Source organism: Trachemys scripta, chromosome 6 (assembly GCF_013100865.1).
Source record: "Trachemys scripta elegans isolate TJP31775 chromosome 6, CAS_Tse_1.0, whole genome shotgun sequence".
In the NCBI taxonomy this organism is placed as follows: Eukaryota; Metazoa; Chordata; order Testudines; family Emydidae; genus Trachemys; species Trachemys scripta.
Window position 1 is genome coordinate 87,776,261 of NC_048303.1, and position 24,747 is coordinate 87,801,007.

Here is a 24,747-nt window from a genome sequence, read left to right on the forward strand (position 1 = left end):
GGGGGGGGGGAATTGGAGGCAGTAGGGATGGGGTTTGGGGGGGGGGGCTGGGAGGCAGTAGGGATGGGGTTTGGTGGGGGGCTGGGTAATGGTGGGGGGGGTTGGAGGAAGTAGGGATGGGGTTTGGTGGGGGTCGGGGGATTGGAGGAAGTAGGGGGTGAGGGTTGGTGGGGGGCTGTGTAGTGGTGAGGAGAGCTGGGGTCCAGGCTGTGCACTGGGATGAGGAGTAGCAATTGTAGGGAGATGGTGTGTAAGTGGATGGCAGGGATTGGGATGTGCTGCAGCAGGAAACTATGTCAACCAGCCCACACCCCTAGTTTGGTGCTAAGGAGAGCAATCTCAAGTTAAAAACAGAGAATAAAACCTTTTCCAAGGAACATCAGTGAACATGTGATTTAAGCAGGCAGGCTGGTATAGGCAGGCTTTTCTAGGGGTTGCGGGGAGCCCTTAGTCTCTCACATGCTGTGTGTCGCCTGTTTTGTTCAAAACTTTGTTCTTCTGTTGGAACAAGTTTCAGGCAACGAATGTCTTGGGAACAAGAGCAACCAGAGAAAGCTTAGAGGAGCTATTACAGTATTATTGTGTGAAGCAGCTTTCCATATTTGTGGGTGGAGTGGATTATTCAAGCAGAAATCACTAGCTGTCTTGAAATAATAAGATTCCTTTTTTCAACATTTCTTTCCCTGGTTGTTGTGGGCAGGAACCTTGGTGGTGGTGTTTTGAAAAATATTGTTACAAAACAGCTATTCCGTAATTGATGGAAGGTAAAGGGAAACAAGATGTCATCCCTATCCCTTTCCTTCAAACTGCTACATCTCCTTCATTCAAATCCCTTCTAAAAACCCACTTCTTCCACATTACTCACATGAATTGAGTTCTCTTTTTATGATTTTAATGAATCCATCAATCTGGCATCTGATTACTGCAATCTCTGATTTTCCTTAAAATACATCCCACACTCTGTCAGTGTTTACCACTCTTGTCTAACTATAGATGTGATACAGTAAGCTATAAAAGCTTTTGGGTCAGGAGGCCAGCAGCAGAGCCCTTATTAACCAAGTCTGAGCTATAAAGTTTTTTATTGATACTATTGTGAGAGAGACATTCAAAATAAACTTCAGTTGCTGTGGTCAGTGTTTAACACCTTTTAAAATCTACCTTTTTATAACTTATTCGACAGTTTAGATCAAAATGGGATTCATCTTTTCAAAATCTATGAATGAAAACCTGAAGAGTCAACAGGAGTTCATGCTCATGAACTCTCGACTTCAGGTAAGCATTTGTTGTACAGAATCAAGAAAAGCTATTGATTTGTATCCTGTTTGGAAACGCTTACTCTTACGTGGAGGTGTATGAGGGATAGGGTAGTGCTATGTGATTTTGTTGGTTTAACATGTTTATAAATAGGGAAAGTTTATAGCAAAAGTCCTTATAGCATCTTACAGGAGATAAATCCCATAATACCCCTGTGATATAGGGGTTATCCCCATTTTACAGATGGGAACTGAGGTACAGAGATTAAATGACTTATTCTAAAATAAGTCATAAATAAGGAATAAATGATTCCTAAAAATCCAGCCCTGCAAGCATGCCTTTGAGTAGTCCCACTGAGCTCAATGAGGCTACTCTTGTGTAAAATTAGTCATATATTTAAGTGAGTCAGTGGCAGAGATAGTAATAGAATCCAATGCTCTGCTCTAGCTACTAGATTCCAAAAGTTAAAACTAAAATATGTATTTAAATTTTCTGCCCCCATATGTTGTCTCATGTTTGTCAGTTGCAGTAATTCCAAGGTAATAGCAAGGCTGTAACTTGTCTGTCTTTTCCCTGGCCATGGAGCCAGACTGATAAAGACCAAAGGTTAGGTAGGCTATGCTGGATCACTTACTCTCCAGTTTGTCATTATTTTATTAGAGTGTTGCATAATGGAGATAGGGAAGAAAGCTTTTGACACTGAAAACCAGAAGTAAGCAATAGAATTACTCTTTCTTATCCAGGCAGTAGTGCAGTTGTCTGCTGTGCTGTCAAGTATTTTAATAACTTCTGATGGCACGTCTACACTGCCCAGCATTTTGGGCTAGTGAGTGTGAATTGCAGCATGCACCAAAGTACTGTGCTGTAACTTCACACCCCCGTAGTCCAAAATGCAGGGCAGTGTAGATATGCCTCTGACTTTTCAGTTTACTGTAAGTCAGTGGGGAGTATGTGGTTTAATCTAAAGTTTTCTGTACACTTCTGAAGTTGAAATGAAATACAGTGTAACTTAAAAATACATCTTTCATTACAAATTATTGATGGATTAACTTTGCACTTAAATTGCCAGTAGGTGGCATATTTTAGCTTTTGGAAGCATTGAAGACAAGTAGATTTTTAATATTGATATTTAAACTGAACTGAATATTTGGAGAAGATGTTTGTATAATTGGAAGTTGGGGGAAAAAAATCAGGAGCATGAGAAAAACATGCGGCAGTCTTATAGCAGCATCGATTTATCGCATCTTCACCAGATCCACTAAATCAATGGGAGAGTGCTCTCCCATCAAATTCAGTACTCCACCTCAATGAGAGCCAGGAGCTGTGTCGACAGGAAAGTGTCTCTCACTGAGATAGCATGGTGCAGACGCTGCCTTACGTAACTTAACGTAGTTTACATCCACTTAAGTTGCATCACTTACATCGCTTCGAAGAGCATCCAAGTCTACTTGGTTTAAAATGGCAAGTCCAAGGCAACATCAGAAAGGTTCCCAGTACTGCTAAATAATAGCTTTGCGCGCTCCATGATTTATGTCAAAAGCGGGGAGGTGAGCACATTGCGGTCTCTCTTCAGTACTGTAGATCTGGAAAAGAGTTATTTCAAATTCTTACTCCAGGAGCAATATGCCTGGCAACAATGCGTGACACTGCTCCTAAAAAAGCATGGGTTGACTTAAAGCAAGAGGAAATATAGAGAATAATTGCAGGTGTCCTAATGTATAGAGGAAGGATCAATTAATATAGTTTTCTGTTTCACGTCTATCATGAAGAACAAATGGGTCATTGTACGTTCTCTGGGACAGGGAATGTTGTGGCAGTTGTGGAGCTGCTGTATTATAACCTAAGACTATTGATCATAAATTTTGTGAATACTGTAAGTGACCTGGTCAGTGAGGAAAGGTGACTGTAGTTACATTGTGTTGTTAGACTTTCCTGTATGACTATATTCATCTAGCTTAGTATGCGGCAGTTGGAAGACCAAGCAGAAAAACACCACAATGGCTATATATAAGCAACCTCACAACAAACCCTTGGGGATGGGGGTTGGGGGGTAATTCCAAGCATGTTCGAGTTCCAGGCTGCAGCCTGAAGTTACACAGCTTTTTGCTAAGGCTGGGTGCCTAGGGATCAAAGACACTAAAGTAGCTTTGTGGGCCTAGGTGCCCAAGTCTTTATTTTAGGAACCATGTAATCCACAAAACTCTTGCTCAGCTGCCACCTAACTCTGTAGGCACCAAGTAAGTTTAGGTGCCTACAATTTTCAGGGTAAACATTCCCAAGGCACCTATATTTCAGCCTGTGAGCATGCACACTTCTGTCACAAACTAGGTGTCTGAACACCTGTCTCCGACCTAAGGCCCAGAGTGCCCCACAAACTGGGGGGAAATTGATAGAGGAGCACCTATATTGCATTTTGGGCCTGATCCAATAGGTGTACTCAGAGACCAGTAGCTCATGGAAGTCCCTTTGTAGATTTGGGCCTGAGTGGCTAAAAGGACTGGCAAGAATGGCAGGTGGGAGTTGAGTGCTGTTCCTGATGAGAGCAGACTGATGAAATAGACACAGGTCCTGCAAGAATGCCTGAAAGCAATTTGCCCTTCCTTGGCTCCCTGGAAATTGTAAGCCTTAGGGAAGAACAATGATGCTTGGGTTAAGATTTATTTTCTCTGAAATGCTTTTGATCTAAATAAATGATACTTTGTTGTAAGAAGGCTGCCTGGTTACTGGAAATTGTCATAGCTCCTGGTAGGAGCAGAACTATAGTTACTGAACCTAAGCTGACCCGCGGAGGTAATCATGGTTGATATACAGGGGATTGCAGCCTAGGCCCTGGCCTGAGAGTAAGAAAGTTGCCTGATTCCACTTGGAGAGGTGACTGCACAAGGCATGAAACCAGTTCATAGAGACTGGGGCGTATGCCAGAGGTGCAGTTAGCCTAGTAACTGACAGCCAACGTGTTTCTATAAAGGCACATCTGAACAGGGCTAGCCGCCTCCTGAGCATCCTCTTGTGGCTAGAAGTGGCTGTGCAGCACTCTGCCTCAGTTTCCTCTTCATTCAGGCACCTCAATAACGCTATAGAAGGGTTTGTCCAATAACATTCCTTCTTGTGGTCTGGTTTATTAACATAAAACGAACTAAAAAAATTAAGGTTCTTCTGCCCCAATCTCTTAGTGTGTATAGTCTCCACTCCACCACCCAGGTCTGACCACCTTCAAATTTCCAAGCTGGTCACAGCTTTTAGGCCCTTCCCAGGCTCTGCTTTGTCACTTCCCTTAATCCACTCTAGACTACTTTAAACATTGCCTGTGCTCTTCTGAGCATTCACTCTCAGGCATGGGCGGCGGGTATAAGAGGTCAGGGGAGGCTAAGCCTCCCCAAACAGCTGGCCTGCCGCCTCTGGAGTCCGCCACCATTGAAAGGATGCCCAGGCTGTGGCCCCGCCTGCGTTTCGCGCCGAGGCTCCACTCCCACTTGTCCTCTTTCCCCTGAGGCCCCGCCCTTGCTTCGCTTCTTCCCATCCCTGTTCCATCTGCATAGGGGCCTCAGGAGAGGAGGGGAAGAGGCACACGCAAATGGGGAGTGGTTTGGCAGGAGTGCAGGAAGGCCATGGGGAAGGGGGGGCAGAGTTGCAAGCAGTGGGTGGGCAGGGGGCTCAGGGGAAGAGGCACGAGAGGCAGGCAAGAGGGGTCTCGGGGGAAGGGGCAGGCGGGGGGCTTGGATGGAGTATGGGCAAAGCTTCAGGGGGAGGAAGTCGAGTGGGGGTGGCCTCAGGACAGGGCCACAGTCTAGGCATACCCAGCCTCCCCAAATGGAGGAGTCGCGCACCATCCATGCTCTAAGGCCTTCCTACCTGGAATCTTTTCTTTCCCAGGGGAGATCCATCACTCTCTCAGTGCTGTCTGTTTGTCAGCTTTTAAAGGTCAGCAGGCAAGCATCTCTACTGCTCCCCTGGCCCTTCTTCAGCCCTCTGGCCCAAACCCTTGCCTCCAGGCAAATTTCTCCTACAGGAGCCTTCTGTTCTCTATAGCCTCTGTCATAACTTCCTCTTCCCCACCAGTGCTTTATAGAGACTATCTGCCATCTGTCAGGCACCATCAGAAAGTTGTTAACGAGACACAGATTGGCTAAACCAGTTCCACCTTAAAGGGCCCAGTGCACCCTGTGATATATATTCACCTTCTTCACAGCTTCCTTCATTATCAAGTTTGATAATAAATCTATTGATATTAATATACTATACCACAGACTATTCTCTCAAGCTCACAAAAATAAAAAAAGTTAGTAATTCAGCCTCTGTATTTGTTAATAAATAGCTTGGATTAGAGTTGCTTTAGTTTGCACAGGTGACTCACCAGCCCCTGGCTGGCCCCGGAATAGAGGAGCGCAAGGGTAGCATGCCTCCACTTCTCCACTCTATTTTTGAGCCAAGTGGAACTCAGCCAGAAGAAAGAATTGAGGCCTGTAAGTTTTGTCTTGCTGCTGTTTTGTAAAATAATGAAGATTGGACTATCAGGCTGCTTTGTTCTGGAGGACTCGCTGTTTGTTTGTGTTATGCATTGATATGTGTCTCCGGAGTTAAATAATCCATCTCAAATCAAATCAAAAGGATTCCCAACAAAAAATATAATTGAGGCTTCACTTTATTATATCGCTGCTGCTTGAGGGATCACACATGAAGCTCTTCCTTAAAATTATCAGATTTACAACGAACATGTATAATGTTTTTGCCTTACCTTAAAATTTGAATGTGTAGAAGAAAGAATCCAGGTCTTAGAGCATATATAAGACATTTTATAGCATTTTGTTTTCCTTATTTATAAACATTATATGAGCACCATTTGCATGACTATGAAGGTAATGAAGTACCTTCCAAAGTTCCTATGTTTTCAGTGCCTTCTGTTTTATCTGCATTTTTGTATCACAACATTTTGTCTGAGCATCCAGGGTTTACTCCTCTTTAAAAAAGAAAACAAAAAACCTTTCTTGTAGTTAACAATCAAAAAAATGCCATGACATGCACAAAGTAAACACGTGGAAAATAGAGTGAAATATTTTTGCTTTTATTTCTGTTTCAGAGTGTAAGTGGTTGGTTACTTGTAACGATAGTGGGTACAACATTTTCAAATGGAAAATATTTTTCTCTTAGTTGAGATCAGTTTTTAAAAGTAAAACATAAAGATGATATTTTTTAAGGTGTTTTACGTGTTAATTCTTAAAGGAGTCACTACTCATATGCATTGAAATTCTCTCTCTGTTCCCTCCATCAAATATGTCTTTAAAAAGTGAATTGTGTGTCTGTATATGTACTATGTGTAGTTTCTTGTGAATTCAGACTTCTGCTATGTAGACTTTGATGTCATGGAACAGGGTACCTAGGAAGCTCTTATTAAATAAGGTCATAAATGCATGGCCCTTTGCTGGTGTATTATAGCTATCTTTAAACAATAAAAGGTCTTGTAAGTTCTAAATGTTGCAGTACAAAGACACAGCAAGAGAGGTTAAAGATGGAGTTTCAGGTTAGTGTTTGTGAATTCAATGCTTATCTATGTTGTCCAGAAGTTTTCTTCCACAGAGTCCTAAATGAATGATTTTTGCACTACGGAAAAGTGTTTTCTGGGCAGATTTGTAGAATACACTCTAAATATTTCAAGGCACTGTCACTTCAAAAGGTGTACCACTAGAAACTAAACAGTACATAGGGGAATTCAGTACACAAATTCACTGGGTAGGGTGGGAACATGAGCCATTTTTCAAAAAGGCTGTCAAAATAAAAGCAAGTCATTTTCTAAAAAGCTGTTAACAGTAGTTTCAGGCACTGTCTGCCGAGTCCCATTGCCAGTTTTCGTTTTTAATATCACTCCACACCCCAAAAGCATCTCTCCCCTGTTGCTTTCTAGAAAGTTCCCACATAAACAGAAAACTGATAGCCTACATAAGAGAAACGTGGGAATTGACTATACACAAAGTACTGCATAGTGCACCATCCATAAAACCAGAATTAGAGGGTTCTTTCCGCTAATCTCTTTTGGCTATGGTAATATCAGGGAGTACTTGGGATGATACTAAATAAGATATCAGACAGCGGGATGATTACTTTAAGTTGATCCCTTTACATCAGGGGTGGGCAAACTTTTTGGCCCAAGGGCCACCCACATCTGGGTATGGAAATTAATGGCGGGCCATGAATGCTCTCAAAATTGTGGGTTGGGGTGCGGAAGGGGATGAGGGCTCTGGATTGGGGCCAGAAATGAGTTCAGGGTGCAGGAGGGGGCTGGGGCAGGGGGTTGGAGTGCGGGGGTGGGGAGTGAGTGCTCTGGCTGGGAGTGGGGCTGGGGATTAGGGGGTTGAGGCATGGGAGGTGGTCAGGGGTACAGGCTCTGGGCGGTGCCTACCTCAAGCAGCTCCCGGAAGCAGTGGCATGTCCCGTCCCCCCTCCGGCTCCTATGCAGAGGCACAGCCAGGCGGCTCTGTATGCTGCCCTGTCCGCAGGCACCGCCCCCGCAGCTCCCGAAAGCAGCTTCCCTCCTCCCCCCATCCAGTTTCTACGTGGAGGTCCGGTGCTGGCCAGGCAGCTGTGTGCCAGGCGCTGCCCCTGCAGCTTCCATTGGCTGGGAACTGCGACCAATGGAAGCTGCAGGGGGGAAGCGCTTGGGGTGGGGGCAGCATGTGGATTGCAGAGCCCCCTGGCTGCCCCTATGCGTAGGAACCGGAGGAGGGAAGTCACTGCTTCTGGGAGCAGTGCGGAGCCACGGCGCATGCGGAACAGGGCAAGCTCCAGACCCCGCTCCCCAGCTGGAGCAGGGCAAGCCCCAGACCCCACTCCCCAGCGGGAGCTCCAGGGCCAGATTAAAATGTCTGATGGGCTGGACACAGCCTGCAGGCCGTAGTTTGCCCACCCCTGCTTTACATGCTAGTTGTTGTTGTGGTTTTTTTTTAAAAAAATCTCTCTATGATGGAGACTGGCATAAAAGTACTATGGCATATTGTGTAACTGGGTCATGTTAGTCATCTCTGGAGCCAAAGGTAGATAACTTAGAAGATGATTTGAAAAGTTTTCTTTTCAGATGTCTTTTAATAACACTCTGACACTAATAGACCTGTATGTTTGAGGTAGGAAATTGTTTCTATTGCAGTTGAGTTACTTTGTTTCAAACAAAATGTATTTATAGAAATATTATGCCTAGATGAAGATTAACATATTGGAAAGGTCTACAAGGAATTGAAAGACCCAAATCTGCTCTGATTTATGCTGATTTTATGCTGGTGTAAATTCACTGACTTGAGTGGAATACCTCCTGATTTTAAACCAGTGTAAATGAGAGAAGAATCAGACCTTAAGAATCTTAGTAGCGTGGCTCTATTTGGTAGGAAGAAGGAATGAACACTTTAAAAGTTGCATCACTGGCCCATCGGAATCTAATGAAATGCTAAGGGCTCGATTGTGGAATACAGTAGAACCTAGAGTTATGAACTTACCAGTCAACTACACCTCATTTGGAACCGGAAGTACACAATCAGGCAGCAGAGACAAATAAACAAATGCTATACAGTACAGTACGGTGTTAAAGGTAAACTACTCAAACAAACTAAAAGCAAGTTTAAATTTTTTTTTGACAAGGTAAGGAAACTTCCAGTGCTTGATTTGTTTAAATTAAGATGCTTAAAAGCAGCATTTTTCTTCTGCATAGTAAAGTTTCAAAGCTGTATTTAAGTCATTGCTCAGCTGTAAACTTTTGAAAGAACCACCATAATGTTTGGTTCAAAGTTATGAACAGCCTCCATTCCCAAGCTGTTTGTAACTCTGAGATTTTACTGTATAATAATAATTCTTTGGGAGCAGTGCAAGTTGTGCCCCAGTGAGAGCTCTAGCTGGCTTTGTGCTTGCTTTAGGAACAATAATCCAGAATTACAAAAGTATTTAGGTGCCTAAATAGGCGGATAGATGCTTAATGGGATTTTAAAAAAGTGGCTAAGCATATTAGGTGCTTAACTGCTGTTGAAGTAAATGGGAGTAAGCCACAACACAGGCTTAGATGTTTTTGTAAATACAGTTAGGCACCTAAATACCATTTTAAATCTGGCCCAGTGTCCCTTGGAGCTCCAGTGAGCACAAGGGAGTACAGATGCTGCACCTCCAGTGGAGGCCCTCTCCAGTTTCTGCTCCCTTTTGCATCCAAGAAGAGCTGCTTTTCAGACGGGGTGACTCCAGGCACCAGCTCAGCAAGCGTGTGCCTGGGGCGGCAAGCTGCGGGGGGCGGCATGCCATTTGCCATGAGGGCGGCAGTCAGGTTGCCTTCGGCAGCATGCCTGCTGGAGGTCCGCTGGTCCCACTGTTTTGGCGACAATTTGGCGGTGGGTACGCCGAAGGCGCAGGACTGGCGGACCTCCCACTAGCATGCCACCGAAAGCCGCCTGACTGCTGTGCTTGGGGCGGCAAAACACATAGAGCCACCCCTGTTTTCAGAGGTCATTGCCAGCAGCAGCATTAGTCCTATGGAGTCCTTATGTTCTTTGAGCATAAGGACTCTCCATTGTTCTGGAATCTGCATGAGGCTCACAGGAAGTGGTGGATGGAGAGGCTCCTTGAAGGTACAAACTGGTGGTGCATGACAAGAAGACCACTTGCTACCCAGATACTGTCATTAGCGTGTTGCCAAGATGCAGTATGCTTGGGATCTGATTAAGATTACAAAGATCCTTATTCTTCCTCATTTGCATTCATGGTTAATATCTCTAAGTACTGTGAACAGAACTTCAATACTGTTGCATCCATTTTAGAGCAACTCTTTTAGTATTGGCATATTTTATTAATGAAATAACTGCAGAGCTATGGGGATATAGTCCTGTCTTCATACAGTAAAACTTGATCTTCAGTACACCTTAAGATAAGTACACATTCCCTAGAATGTACAGTAACTGTTTCTCATTTGTAAGACACCAGCTTTTAATCAGTTGATGGAGATTAAGATTTCCAATATGTTTAATTTTAAATTTCAAAATATGAAGTATGTTCTTATAGCTAGTTACAAATTAGGTTGCTTTTCCTTGAAATTACATGCAATGCTGTGTTGAATCAGTTTGTTTTATGGTAACACAGTGAGTCATTTATAGTATTAACCTTTATTAGCAATTTTATGCATTAACTTGCAATGCCATTAATAATGAGGTCTGAATTTATGACTAGTCAGAATTTTGTCACTTCTGCTCAGGGCCAGCTCTACCATTTCTGCTGTCCCAAGCGGAAGAAAAAAAAAAAAAAAAAAGCTGCTTGGACTTCCTTCTGAACTGCTGAAGCCAAAAAAAAAAAAAAAAAAAAAGCCTCCACTATGCTGCCCTATGGATGGATGGAATGCTGCCCCTTGGCATGTGCCGCCCCAGGCATGTGCTTCCTCCGCTGGTGCCTGGAGCCAGCCCTGCTTCTGCTATTTCTGCTCAGTTGGATGCTGCCTTTCCATTTTGATGGTCTTCCATTATTTATGAATTGTAGATGATCTATTGGCACTATTTTTATAGTGCCCATTATCATAGTATCTAAGCACTATTTTTTCCCCCACACATCATCCAGCTACTGAAGGTTGACCTCAGATAGAATTAAAGCATTATGGGAAAGCAGTACAAGCAAGGGGGTTGAAGAGATGAGAAATTTCCATACTAGGAATGTTGGTGAATCAAAAGGAAAAAGGTGGTCATATGCCAGTCTTCCTGCTATAGATAGATAAATGGGGCACCTTGAGCATGAGCTTGTGTAACAGCACCTTAATTATGTTGCAAATATTGATCCCAGATTTTTGTCTCATTGCTAAGCACACTTCAGATTAATCTTAAAAGAAAATTAGGTTTGGCTGCAGTTGTGCACCAGAGATGCTGCTCTGAATTGGAATGGAGAGACAAGAGAAAACATTTAAATGGGTTAACAAGTTACTCTGGATTTTGCACTTGTATAAATTTTTAACTATCAGTTCCCAGTGTAGTTGCACTATGTAGTAATATACTGTGACTTCAAATGTTTGGCCCTCCTGCAAGTTTTTGTTATGGCAGGGCATGATGTGGACATAGGTTAGAAAACCGTAGCACTAGATATGCATCCGAAGAAGTGGGCTGTAGTCCACGAAAACTTATGCTCTAATAAATTTGTTAGTCTCTAAGGTGCCACAAGTACTCCTGTTCTTCTTTTTTCATAGCACTAGAGTTTCTGTGGTCTCATGGGTGTTTGTTTGGCCACCCATGTAATGGGCAGAGAGTGTTGACCTCCAAAGTAGGTGCTAAAACCACTTGCTATATGACCATTCTGCTGCAAGCATAGTAGATTTGTAACCAGCTGCAGCTACCATAAATGTTCATCATTGAGGTGACCTTTTAAAATATAGCTCTTATTGGCATGGGAATCATTTGTGCATTTGAAACAATTCTTGTGCATTGCCAAGACATGGATACAAAGGGAGCATGTCTGTCTCTTTCTCTTGTCTTCCTGCCCAACCTTGAGAATTTTGAAGAGCTCATAAGTTGATGTCCTCACTCCTATACGGGATCACTTTCTCAGTAGTTGCCTGTTGAAATTGACTAGGACTGTATGATCCTTATCAGCTTAAAATGTCCCGACCCCTATGATCCTGGGAAAATGCTGTTGTGCAGGAACATAAGTGTGATTGAGCTGATAAGTTTCTTCTGCTTTGAAGAGAGACACTGACCATTAAGAGGCATTGGATCCTGGCTGGGGAGGGGAAAGACTGGCAGAAGATGACTTTAGCATGACAAAGCATCTGATAAGGTGCTTCCCACTGGCAAATGTGGACCACTTCCATCCTAATTGGAGTATATTAACTTCCAGTTGGGATAGAGTGCAGCAACCCAGCATGACAAAATTGGCTGCTTCAGGATGAAGATGATTAACTGATCCCTCTGATCTGGATCTTTTAGTCAGTCTCAGCCTGTGGAGACTGCCTCCTTTTACCTCCATTACAGCATAGTCGTTGGAGAGTTGAGTTAGGATCAGATTTATTTATCTCCATTTCCAGGGCTTTCTACTTCGGTCACAGTAAAGGGTGTAATCAACTTCTTAGGAGCTGTGGTAGAGGTTATATGAATGCTTATTATTTGTTTCCATCACAGCTGCCTGGGTCATGAAGCCATAATGACACCAGTTTCATACATCCCCATTAACTTTATCTGCTGTCAGAATGTGACACAGTGACAGCTTGGAGAGGGATGTGGTGTGGAACGTTAGTTCACTTTTATTTTGTCCAAAGAAAACTGAATATCAGTTGACTGGTGTGTTGGAATTAGGTCTTGGCATACTAGTGTAGGCCATCTAGTCTATTTTCCTGTCTTGATAGAGGCCATTATCAGGTGCTTCACTGGAAGGTGCAAGAAACCCTGAAAAAGACAGTTATGGAAAATTTCATCATAGAAGAAGTTTCTTCCTAACCCTGGTCAATTAGTTGGCTTATGGCCTCAAATATGAAGGCTTATGCTCCATCCCCCTTTTTAATATATCAGCTAATATGTGAATGTTCTCATTGTTCATATAAATATCTAATCCTTTTCTGAATCCTACTAAATTCTTGGCCTCAACATTTAGTGGCAGCAAGCTTTAGACTGTGAAGGGGGAAAAAGTTAATATTAACAGTTCAATTGATTATTGTTAAGTTTCTTTGGTTTTTCCTTTGTTGTTGTACTGTGAGAAGGTAAATAAGAGCACCTCTGGGTTTCTTAAGTCATCTCTAATCTTGACTAGTGTAAATTAAGTTTTCCATCTGCAAATTTTGCCATCTTGTTGTTCACCGCATCTTCTAAATAATTGCTAAAAATATTTAACAACACCAGTTCTACTTCATATTTTAGGGGCATTCCATAGTTAACTTTTGCAATGATGCAAGTAACCATTTTATTCCGTCTGTGGTGTATCCATTTTCTGATCCATGACAGTTCTTTAACTCTCATCCCATGACAGCCTAATTTCTTTAATAGCCTTTGACTTAATGAAGAATTCTATTACTCAAATCTTTCTGATATTTAAAATATTCTCCATTCTTTTGTTGAAAAAGAAAGAATTAGAGTATACTGGAGAGGCACACTCTTTCCTTTACAAAAGAAGCCTTTATTTACTTCTGAAATTTAGGCAGGTAATCCTGTGCTAGCCTTTGGCTCTGCTTCATAACAACATGTCACAAGATCAAGAACAGGAGTACTTGTGGCATGTTAGAGACTAACAAATTTATTTTAGCATAAGCTTTCGTGGTATACTTCTCCTTTATAGTAACCCTCCTAACAAACCAAGAAGCATGTGCATTTTCAGCTCAATATTGTTTCTGTAATTCCATGAAGTATATTTTTTGTCAACATGATAGCTGAATATGAAGGTATTAATGGAAATGATTGCATCACAATTATGTATTGCCATATTCCAGAGTAAGATTTAGGAAGTAGGTCTGCTGGTGCCAAAAGAGGTCTCTAAGCATATGTGATATTTTATGGGCCATTGCTATATTAGAGAATATGGGGTCTTCTAACCTCCTACACCTAGGAGTAGGAGGTTAGGAGCACCATGGCTCTCATGAGGGGAATCTAGGGTTCATCTCAACTAGCTAAATTGCAGTAAAACTACAGCTTGCCCAGCTTGTGCTAGAGTTTTACATATGGTAGCTATCTCATTGTAAAAATGTACCTTTTCTTACTGTAGACATATCTAAAGAGATGCTGTCCTTAATATATTTATTACAGAAATATGAGCAAGTGGTTGTGCTTTACACTGATTTGCATTTTGTTTTTAAAATATGTAGGATAAGTTCCTTTTATATTGGTGAGGTACCTCCTTTCTGTTTTTCTTGCAGAAACTTCTTTTTAGTAGGAGTCCATCAATTATACATATGTGGGTTTAAAACATAGTGTTAAAATATCTTGGCAAATCTTTTAAACTTGCTCTCTTCTGCTTATGTGCTTCCCACCATTAGTTTGGGTTATGCCATTCTTCACTAGATTAGTCCTTTAGTACCCAATATTTTCTTTCTGTGAAAGTACTCATACACAGTACAGTAGAACCTCAGAGTTATGAACAGTTACAAACAGACCAGTTAACCACACACCTTATTTGGAACCGGAAGTATGCAGTCAGACAGCGCACACACACACACACGCAAATACAGTACAGTACTGTGTTAAACATAAACTAGTTAAAAAAAAAAAAAGGAAAGCAGCATTTTTCTTTTGCATAATAAAGTTTCAAAGCTGTATTAAGTCAACGATCAGTTGTAAACTTTTGAAAGAACAACCATAACGTTTTGTTCAGAGTTATGAACAGCCTCCAGCCTTGACCTGGTCTTGGGGCTTTCCCACCCTCTGGTACACTTCACAAGACCAGACATGGGTAGAAACGTCCTTGCCCATCCCCTCCCAGTGGAATGACTTCCCAAAACGGTCCTTGGTTCTGTTCACCACGGCGTGGCCACTAGGGTGATCGTGGGCTAAACTTAAGAGCTTTTCCCTATACTTAGTTGGAACTACCAGCTGTCTCTGAGGATGCCAGTCCTCCTTGTGCCCACCAGAAAGAGTCTCCTTGTATAAGAGTCCTCCTTCTATAACAACCTGGCTTGACAGGCTGAACCCTTTGCTTGCCTGTTCCCCCTCAGGCAGTAAAGAAAGGGGAAAAAAAACCCTCCCTGGCTTTCAAGCAGCCAAAAGGAAAAATGTATCCTTTTAAAATCCTGAGGTCTGTGCTTCTGGTTCAAAATGATCCCACCGCTCTGCTACCATGTCAAGGCTGAATCCCCACTCTGTCATTTTGAGTACAGAAGATGGGGGCCCGCAAGGATTTTAAAAATTAATACTTAACACTTCAGGCTTGTATTAAACTCCCAAAGCTTTTCTTTGACCTTGGCTTGGTAAACACTGCCATCACCCAAATGCAAAAAAACAACAACCGTGGACCCAGGAAGGAACACTTGGGAATTCCTCCCTGTGGGGTACCCTCAAGCCTTTTCACCCCCCCTCTGGGGAAGAGCTGAGAAAGAAAACAAAGGAAATTAGCTGTAATACCAGCTAATCAAACAACATGCACAAACCTCTTAGGTGAGCTTGCTTTTTAATAAACAGTTGGAAGTGTGCCAACCTACAAGCGGATTATTACAAAATGCCTCTTAGGACACCAAAAATCCAATCCTACTCTTAAAAAAGGTAAATTTTATTAAAAACAAAAAGGAAGAAAATACATCGGAATTTAGGCTTTTGCTAGATTTCAAAAGAGTAATTCCCAAAATTAAGCACCCAAAATAGCTTTCTTGGGGGTTCAGCTTAAAGGTTACAAGCAAACAAAAGCATCAGGGGTTAGCACAGAGGAGATCCACAAGCCAAAATAAGAAATAAACCTGATTGTGTCTAACCAAACATTCCATATCCAAATAATTTTTTCTAGGTATGGAAGATACTTTTTCATACCTGGTTCAAACCGTACACAGCATTTCTGCTCATAGCATTGCTGCTCTGTGTTCCTGCAGCCCAGAGAACAAAAGACAAAGGGAAAGTTTCTTTCCCAGTTTTAAAAAGTTCTGCCTTTCCACTGGCTCTTTTAGTCAGGTGCCCACTCCTTTTCTTTTATCTGTGGGCTTGTTAACCCTTTACAGGTAAAGCAAGCAGAGAACAGACACCAAGAGGGATTTTACAGCTAACTGGCTGGGTGTCCATAAGGGAGCTACCCCCCCATCCTTCGGTTATCACTGTATCCCTCCCCCGTCCCATCCTGCTCTGTACCCTTTACACCCATCCTCTCCACCTCATGGATGCCACCCTCATGTCCCTCACCCTCCACAGCCCTGCACCCCATTCACCTCCATACACTGCTGCACTCCCATTATGTCCCTGTACACCCCTGTGCCCCCCACATCCTCATGCACCTGTAACCTTCTGCCTCCCCCTGCATCCCCATCCACTCCACATCCCCTCCTCTCTCCTTCACTGCTGCCTCTCATCCCCACCCTGCTCTCATCCTTGGCTTCTTTCCCTCCCCATCCTCTCTCCTCCACTCACACACCCATCTTTTCCCTTCCAGCCCACCCTCCTCCCTTCCTGACTGGGTGTCTCTGTGTAGGCAAATGTGTGCATGCATGCATTGTTTGTGTCTTTGTGTAGAGAGGTGCGTGTATTGCCACATGTGTGTATACCTGTGTGAATAAAAATTGCAGCCTAACTCTTTGACTTTTTTTCCTTCTGCTGGCATGTGCACAAAAAAATTGATGACATAAAATATGTGGGTATTTATTTCATAACAAGTTTTTAAAAGAGAAGGGAACTCTAAAAGAAATGTATTATTTCTTAAAAAGTGAATGTTGATGACTAATAATTGCAGAAGAGCCAACGTAGCATACGTTTCTCCCCACCTTTGTTTAGCTACATTATAAAGTCTTTGTTGCAGTCTCTCTCTTTTTGTGTGTATGTCCAGCATGTACCACCCTGGAGCCCTGATCTTAGTTGGGGTCTCTAGGCACTAAACAATTGTAATAATAAATAATATGGAAGTATGTGTTAGTGCATGCTAGATGTGTACACATGAATACACGTGTGTATCTGCATGTAGGTGTGGGAGTCAGTTTCTACAGATTTATTTATATGGACAGGTGTGCATTTCTGTGATTATGCTCTATGGATTTGTATTTGGGCTTCAGGAGTGGGCCTTTAATGTACCCATTGCAGCTGTGATAATGTGAGGTCCTAATTCCACACATAAAATTACAGTAACTTTAGTGAGCAAAAAACCTGTAGCTGGTTACAAAAAATGGGAAGAGGGGAGGGAAAGAATTATGAAAACTTTTGTGAATTTTTTTTTTTTTAAAATTACCCTTTTTGACTATTTTGCTGCCAGCTCTAGCATCCTGTAACAAGTAAAACCTGAAATTAGCATAATACATCGGTCAAAACAATAAATTTGCCTGTTTGGGCCTTGCAGTGCAAATGAGCATGTGAGCGAGGGTGGGGGAGGGCAACCGACTGGGAGCGGGGAATGGAGTGAGCGGAGGGGCAGGGCCTTGGGAAGGAGCGGGGCCTCAGGGAAGGGCGGGGCAGTGGGCGGGGCAAGGGTGTTCAATTTTCTGGAATTAGAAAGTTGGCAACCCTACCATTCAGTGATTCATCCATTGAAAACTATTTTTTTGAGATCTGTCAGTCACTAATTCAATCAATTTAACATGTAAATATATAGTGCTAATTTTTTAATCAGACTTGTGCAGTACCAAAGCAGGTGCCTTTCAAAAGGCTATATTATATCTATGCAGTTACCTTTATCAACCAAAGTTGTAATCTCAAAGGATGGAAACAGATTTGTTTAACCATAAAAGCTTGGTGACTGGTATTAGTTATATTCCTACCCTGTAATTGTTTACAGGTTGAATCCTGTATCAGCTCTTTCATTATTTTGCCTGGATTTAATGTCAGGATAGCCATATCATCTTGCTTGCTCTTTCTGAATATAGAGCATTAGCACTCTTCCAGTATTCTGGAATTTTCCTGATATTCCAAACATTATTAAAAACTTACATCAGTAGTCCAGAGCTCTCCTCAGCCAACTCTTTTCCCCAACGCTGCTTGATATTACACTCCCACATACTGCATATTTAATCTTTACATATGTATATGAGACTGAGTCATTGCCTTGGCAATAAAAAAGGAAAGACAGTAACAGATATTTGCTTGCGGGAAGAGGGCAAGATGCCTCAGCAGTAAATTGCAAAATGGTTAATGTAGGGTTGTGATGTTTGGTTCTGCCAAACTTAAAGGGCCATACTCCAGAAAGACACGCTAGAGGAAAAAAGTTTCTGTACAAGGGCAAATCAGCACAGAGAGATTTAGTAGGAACCAGAAAGTCATTCAAGAAAGTGTTCATGGGGAAGGCGTTGCTTTAGTGGTGTACCTGTCACCTTTGTATCACAGCAGATATTTACAAATATAAGCTATGATGATAAAATACAGTGGTATATAGTGAAAGTCTTGAAGGAACTAAGTGAAATTTGACCATGATAGGAAACAACTGTAATTACTGTAATAGTAGCTTTTTGACTATGGGGCCTACTCCCAAAATGGCATTTTGTATTACACAATAGCATTGTATAAAACAGATGTCTGTTTTAATATTTTTCACTGCATTGAAACTTTGTCATATTGACTTAGTGGATGTACATAGTGATAACATGTACATAGTAATAGCATGTATCATCTTTCAGTACAGTTGGACATACAGCAGGGGTGAAAGTAACTTAAATGACTTACCAGTACTCCGGAGTCCTTAGGAGGGGGTGGGGCCTCAACCAGAAGAGTCGGGGCCTCTACTGGAAGAGGCGGGGCCTTTAAATTCCCAGGCGCTTTAAATCACCATCAGAGGGGGCTGCTGCTGCTACCCCGGGGCCCCGGCCTCTGGCAGAGCTTTAAAGGGACTGGGGCTCTGCTGCAGTAGCAGCAGCCGGGAGCCACTGGCCTTTTAAATCACCGCCAGAGCCCTGCCGCCGCTACCCCAGGGCTCCAGCAGTGGGGCTTGGGTGGTGATTTAAAGGGCCCCGGAGGTAGCGGCAGTGGGAGCCCTGGGCCCTTTAAATCACCACCCGAGCCCCAGTGCCGGAGCCCCGGGGTAGCAGCGGTAGCCGGGGGCTTGGGCGGTGATTTAAAGGGCCCGGGGCTCCAGCTGCTGCTACCAAGCCAAGCCCTTTAAATTATCCCTGGAGCCTGCCAGAGCCCTGGGGAAGTGGCGGTGGGGCTCCGGCAGCAAGTTAAAGGGCCTGGGGTGGTATTGGCAGCCAAGCCCTGGGCCCTATAAATCGCCGCCAGAGCCCCGCCGCTGCTACCCCAGGACTCCGGCAGGCTCCGGGGACGATTTAAAGGGCCCGGGGCGGTAGTGGCAGCCAGAGCCCTGGGCCCTTTAAATAGCTGCCGGAGCCCCGCCACCGCTACCCCAGAGCTCCGGGGACCATTTAAAGGGCCTGGGGTGGTAGCTGAGGCAGGCGCCCCAGGCCCTTTAAATTGCCGCCCGAGCCCCGCTGCTGCTTCCTCAGGGCTCTGGCAGTAGGGCTCTGGTGGCAATTTAAAGGGCCCAGGGCCCCAGCCACTGCTGGGAGCCCCAGGACCTTTAAATTGCTGCCAGGGGAAGCCAATCCGCTCCGGTACGGTGCACCGGCTTACTTTCACCTCTGACATACAGCCAAAATAGACCCATAGCTGGATCAGTGACATTCTTTGTTTTTTGGTTACTATATAAGTGAAATACATTCAGTGACAGGAAAGTATCCTTGTGTAGTGAGTCAGTGTGGCTCCCCTCCTGTCCAGAAGAGGGAGCCCACGTGCCGGCACCAGAGTGGGTGGGNCTCCCCTCCTGTCCGGAAGGGTCGAGCCCCGGCTAGGACCTACTACACCTTGGTTTCTAAAAATCATAAAATCTGTATTGAAAACTTTGACTTTTGAGCCTTTTGAAACCATTTGCACTGGAAGACACAGTGCATCTGTTTTACCACTGTCTTCACAGAATAGACTATTTTGAAAAAGTTTCCAATAAGACAAAGGAACGTCAAATCTACTGTTGGCAAAACATAAACTCCAGAGTCAGAAAATGTTCCTGCATATTAATCTTTGATAGGAGCCATATAACCTTAAAGAAAGTAAACATACTAGGAAAATAACACACTTCAGCAAATCTGCTTACTTATGAAAAATATGTTTAAGGTTATAGCCTCCCTCTCAGTACTGGGAATCCTACCAATTTCAGATCTGTTTTATCTTTTGTGTTCATAGTTGTTAGAATTGATCCCAGTTTAATAGTAACCTATTTGGATTTGGCATAGATTCCCCATTACACAGCAAATGACAGAGAAAATTTCATGTAATGTTGGAAGGTAAAGAAAGTGTAATTACTATCCTTGCTTGAGTCAAAAGTTTAAAGTATATTTTGAAAATTTTGTTTGTTGTTTTGAGACTATCACCTTCCACAGTGATTTATTGAAACAAAGCCAAATACAAAGCATATTTAACAGAGAATCTCAATATTTAATTATTTTATTGAGCAAGGCATTATTAAGAAATACAGAAGATTTCAGGAACATTTTGAGAATCCAATATACTAATAATAAACCAAACATCGGACACAACAACATGCTTATAGCTTTTTAAAATTAAGGAGCATATCTGATTTTTTTAGTGCATAAACCTATTTCTTTGATATTGGTTCACTTCACTATGTCTTTAAGGATACTTTCAACCTTTAAAAAAATGTTGAACAAATTATACGCAGTTAATCTTAGAGGTCTGATTTTCAGTGTTCTCATTTCCATTTATTGAACAAATATTGTGAAAAGCTTTAAATTGTTGTTTTCAGGTATTGGTGTATAGTAAATCTAAACATTTAGCAGACTTTGTAATGCATACATTAGTCTGTGGTGATCATGTGTGTTGGGTAGGAGAAACACAATTCAAAGAAGGATTTAAGCAGCAAGAGAAGGATTTAATCTATATATAGGAAGTCAACATAGACAGTTGGTGAGCTTGCTTTTTAATAAAGTATAAACAGTTGGAGAAGTGTTCCAACCTACAAGCAGATTATTACAAAATGCCTATATAATAAATATTTGTATATAACTGTAGACCCAAAAATGTGCTAGATGCTGAACAGACATAATGGAAGACATAGCCCCTGCCTGTATAGTGTGGGGAGGCAGAGGTGGAGGTATTTTAAAGATTTCATATTATTTAAAATGACTTCCGAATCCTTTGGCAAGTGATTCCTGAAATGCTGTGCAGGCAAGGAATAAAGCTGAGACATGAGCACAGACATTATTATGAAGTGATTTTTTTTTTTAAATACTCTTCTACAAAAGGCTGGAAACCTGGGGAGGAGTGATGATAGACTAGCTGCCAGCAACTGGCGTCCTAGGTGAACCATGCAATCGGCGCCCCCCTCCCCCAAGCCCGAAGGGCAGATCTAGTCTGAGATTTTTGGTAAACTGGGAAACATTTTCCCCTTTTTTTCCTTTTAATGTTTTTAAAGCATTTTTTTTAAACAGAGGCTTAATTATTCTGTTTGTCCGTCCATCCATCCGTCTGTCTGTCCAACCAATGTTTCTCAGATTAGATAAAATAGAGACACAGAATAGATTTGTACACAACAGTTAGATGATACTTCAGTCCAATTTCAAATAAAAATGCACTAAAAATGTTCATTATAATTATTATTACAAATCCAAAATCATCTATTACGTTTTCCTGCTTTAACTGCCATTACCACCACATCCAATATTAGAAAGAAATAAGAAAACTCTTCAATGAACTTTAACCTGTATTTACAAAACACTCTGTGTTCTTAAAACATGACTTTTCTTGCTTTCTAAAACATGCTGTCTTTTGCACCATTGTTGAAAGCAGATATGTTTTTATCAATTTTAACTTTGAGAAGCTACATTCCCTACTAGCTACGGAAACTGGAAAAGTTAAAAGAATGCATAGATGCATAGAGCTATAAAAATGTTTGGAAAACTGTCTGAGTTTATTTTCACAAACAAACTTCAGTACTTCTTCAGGAGTTTCTCAAGTCGTCTTGAAAAAGCCTGAAGCTCACTACACAAATCTGTAGCATCAGTGTCTTTTAAATTTTCATGAGTCAATGCTGACTCCAGTTTTATACAAAATTTTCTTATCTGTTTTGCTGTTTTCTTTTGCAAGCTGTGGATAGCATATAGAAAGCCAAATACAGACTCTAGCTGCCGCATCTGTTGAAATCTTTCGTCAACCAAGTGAATCAAGTATCAAGGACTGCGAAGCAGAAATTCACTTTGAATCTTTCTTTTGGGTTCTGAATGAGTATGTCTCATCCTTCATACGAAAACTGCTGTTTCTTTTGCCGAATGCGAACTGTCTGTGGTTCAAATTCTGTTGGAAAGTCTATTTCTTCAGCAAGCTCGAGAGAATCTACCAGTGTTCTTTCAAACCTTTCATCACTTCTGAATTCCTCCAGAATATTTTTAGTTTGCTGCAGTTTTTGAATAGCAGAATGTATGTTCAAGTTCTTTTCCTGAAGCTGCTTACTAGTGACGTTAATCTCAAAAAGGATATTATACCACAAAATGAGTAAAGTCACAAATTTGAACTTGGAAAAGCCATTTGCAAGAACTTCTGCATCTAAACGTGCCGTATTGCCAGATGATTCAGTAAAGGTAGTATCATCAGAAATTTCAATTAGGACATCATAAATGTTTCCAAGTTCCTAGCAAAGAGGCTTCAAAGCATCAATGCGACTCTCCCATCTTGTCTGACTAAGTGGTTTCACAGTTAGAGAATTCACATGGCGAGTCAGAATCTTGGCATGTTGAGCCTGAGAAAAAAACATAAACACGTTGCACCAGGTCAAAGAAACTGCTTGCCTCCAAATAGCATCTAGCAGCAGCATCGACAACTAATTCAGAGAATGCACACTGCGAGGAACAAAAAAGGCCTTAGGATTGATTTCCATCATTCTCCTTTGCACACCATTGTCTTTACCCTTCCCATTACTCCCATTATCATAGCCTTGGCCATGTAAGTTTTCAACTAATAATGACATTGTTTCAAGCTCTTGTAGAATAATTTGTCATAAATGCTCCAGTCTCCTTCAGTGGTACGAAACCCAAAAAATGTTCCTTTATGAGCACTTCAACATTATCTTCATCTGCAGACTTTTCCATATCCACAAAACAAATGATCATCGTCATTTGTCCAACATGACTCACATTTGGTGTACAGTCCAGTATTATTGAAAAGTATTTTGCAGAATGGGCAGCTTCTACAATTTTCTTTTTAATGGCATTTGCTAGGATTTGAATCAGTTCATTCTGCATATTTTTTCCTATGTAATGAACCTATGTTTCATGATCAGTTATTTTACGTAGATGCTCCTTCATGACTGGATCAAACAAAGCTAGGTATTCAACAAATTTTAAAAAGTTTCCATTACCTGGAGTGTATAATTTTTCATTTCTACTGCAGCTGCGGAATGCTAAATTTTGCCCACCGAGAACTCTCACTAAAGCTCTAATATTTGTTGCCAATATTCTTCTTTTTCCTTGATCACATGTAAATTTTCTTCTTCGATCATTTTTCCAATCATAATTCAAGTTCTTTCCAATTTTGAAAACATTCCAAATGTTCTGTACTTCTTTCATGTGAAGAGAGAATTGAAGATATGTTTTTCAGTCCTTCGAACCATTTTCAGTAAGTGATGTACCAATTGCTTGATTTCTAAACAACTTGCAGCAAAAGCAAAACAGAGTCCTTCGATACTGAATATTGTAACCAGTTTCGATGAATTTCTTCCCCATTAATGAGTTTCCTCTTGTAATGCTGAGCAGAGTATTTTCTTTTAGGGAAGGGAAATTCATGAACTTGTTCAGGTCCATGTTCCACGAGAATTTGCTGCACACAGTCATCACATCTGGGCCATGAAACTGGGTCCCCAAACTGTAACTTGTTTGTAACTTTCTCATCCTTTCTTTCTTCTACTTCATTTACTTCAATTTCTGCATGTACATTTTCTCTACTTCCATATCAGTCTGATGCTGTGAGCTGCCTTCATCTAGAAGTAAGTTTCCATCATCTTGAGTTTCTAAACTGCTTTTTTGTGGATGTGAGCTACCCTCCTCTGCAAGTAAAATTCCTTCATCTGGATGCTATGAACTGTCTCCATCTTTATTTGGATTAAAGAGAAGATATTTCAGGAAGGATCCCTGCTGTTTTGCTTGGTCCTTTTCCTTCTCAGCCTTTTGTTTACTATATTCAGCTCCTGAGGGTTTTCTTTTTCCTCTTTCTGCCATGGGGCATTTGAATATTATGTACTGTGCTCCTGACTGCAAGCATTATAGCGTTAAGGATGGCTGACACACCCATGACATGGTTGGTGATTTAAACCACGTTGCAGCCATCCTGACATGTCTTTTCACTGCTTAAAAATTCAGTGATTAGTAACATACTCTCACTTACCTATTAAAACAGTTAGTGTTTAAACGGAAACAAAATGACCTTTTTCGATGTTCTCATCCGGTTGTTTGGAAAGTAATCCCCTTCCTCACGGTTACCCGCTTGGAGTATGATGTCCTCACTTTCGTAGTCTATTAAGCATTAACGCTGTTACTTTTCTTTTTATGGACCTTGTTTATTACATGTGAACCGGTTATAACAAAGAAAAGTTCATAATTATATAGCCTGAGAACAACGCTAAGGTTTAATAATGCTTAAAAATACTCACATTTTGGATTTATAATGCTGAAAGACCATATTCTTTATTCTTTAGCACCAAGAAACACAATTTTCCACAGTATTCGCTCGATTCTTAACCATCTACCTGCAACGTGTGTTAAAATAACTGTTTGACATGTATCAACTCGCGATATCTCTGCTCTACATGAATTTCCAGCTATGCGACCTTGATGTATATTAGAGTTAGGTGTCACTAGCATTGCAGCTCTTGCCGCTGTTGGATGTGTTTCATTGTGGCTTTATTTTT

The 24,747-nt window shown here is 41.8% G+C and overlaps 1 protein-coding gene across 1 annotated transcript in view; it reads left to right on the plus strand.

Annotated features, from left to right (window-relative positions):
- Nucleotides 1-1,160: 1,160 nt before the first annotated feature.
- The window catches only part of PLGRKT (plasminogen receptor with a C-terminal lysine), a gene marked incomplete in the record, with an annotated part of 48,533 nt that continues 24,946 nt past the window's right edge, over nucleotides 1,161-24,747 (plus strand). Inside the window, 1 exon segment of the mRNA XM_034774240.1 lies at nucleotides 1,161-1,271. Within this exon segment, the coding sequence (XP_034630131.1) occupies nucleotides 1,192-1,271 (80 nt within the window).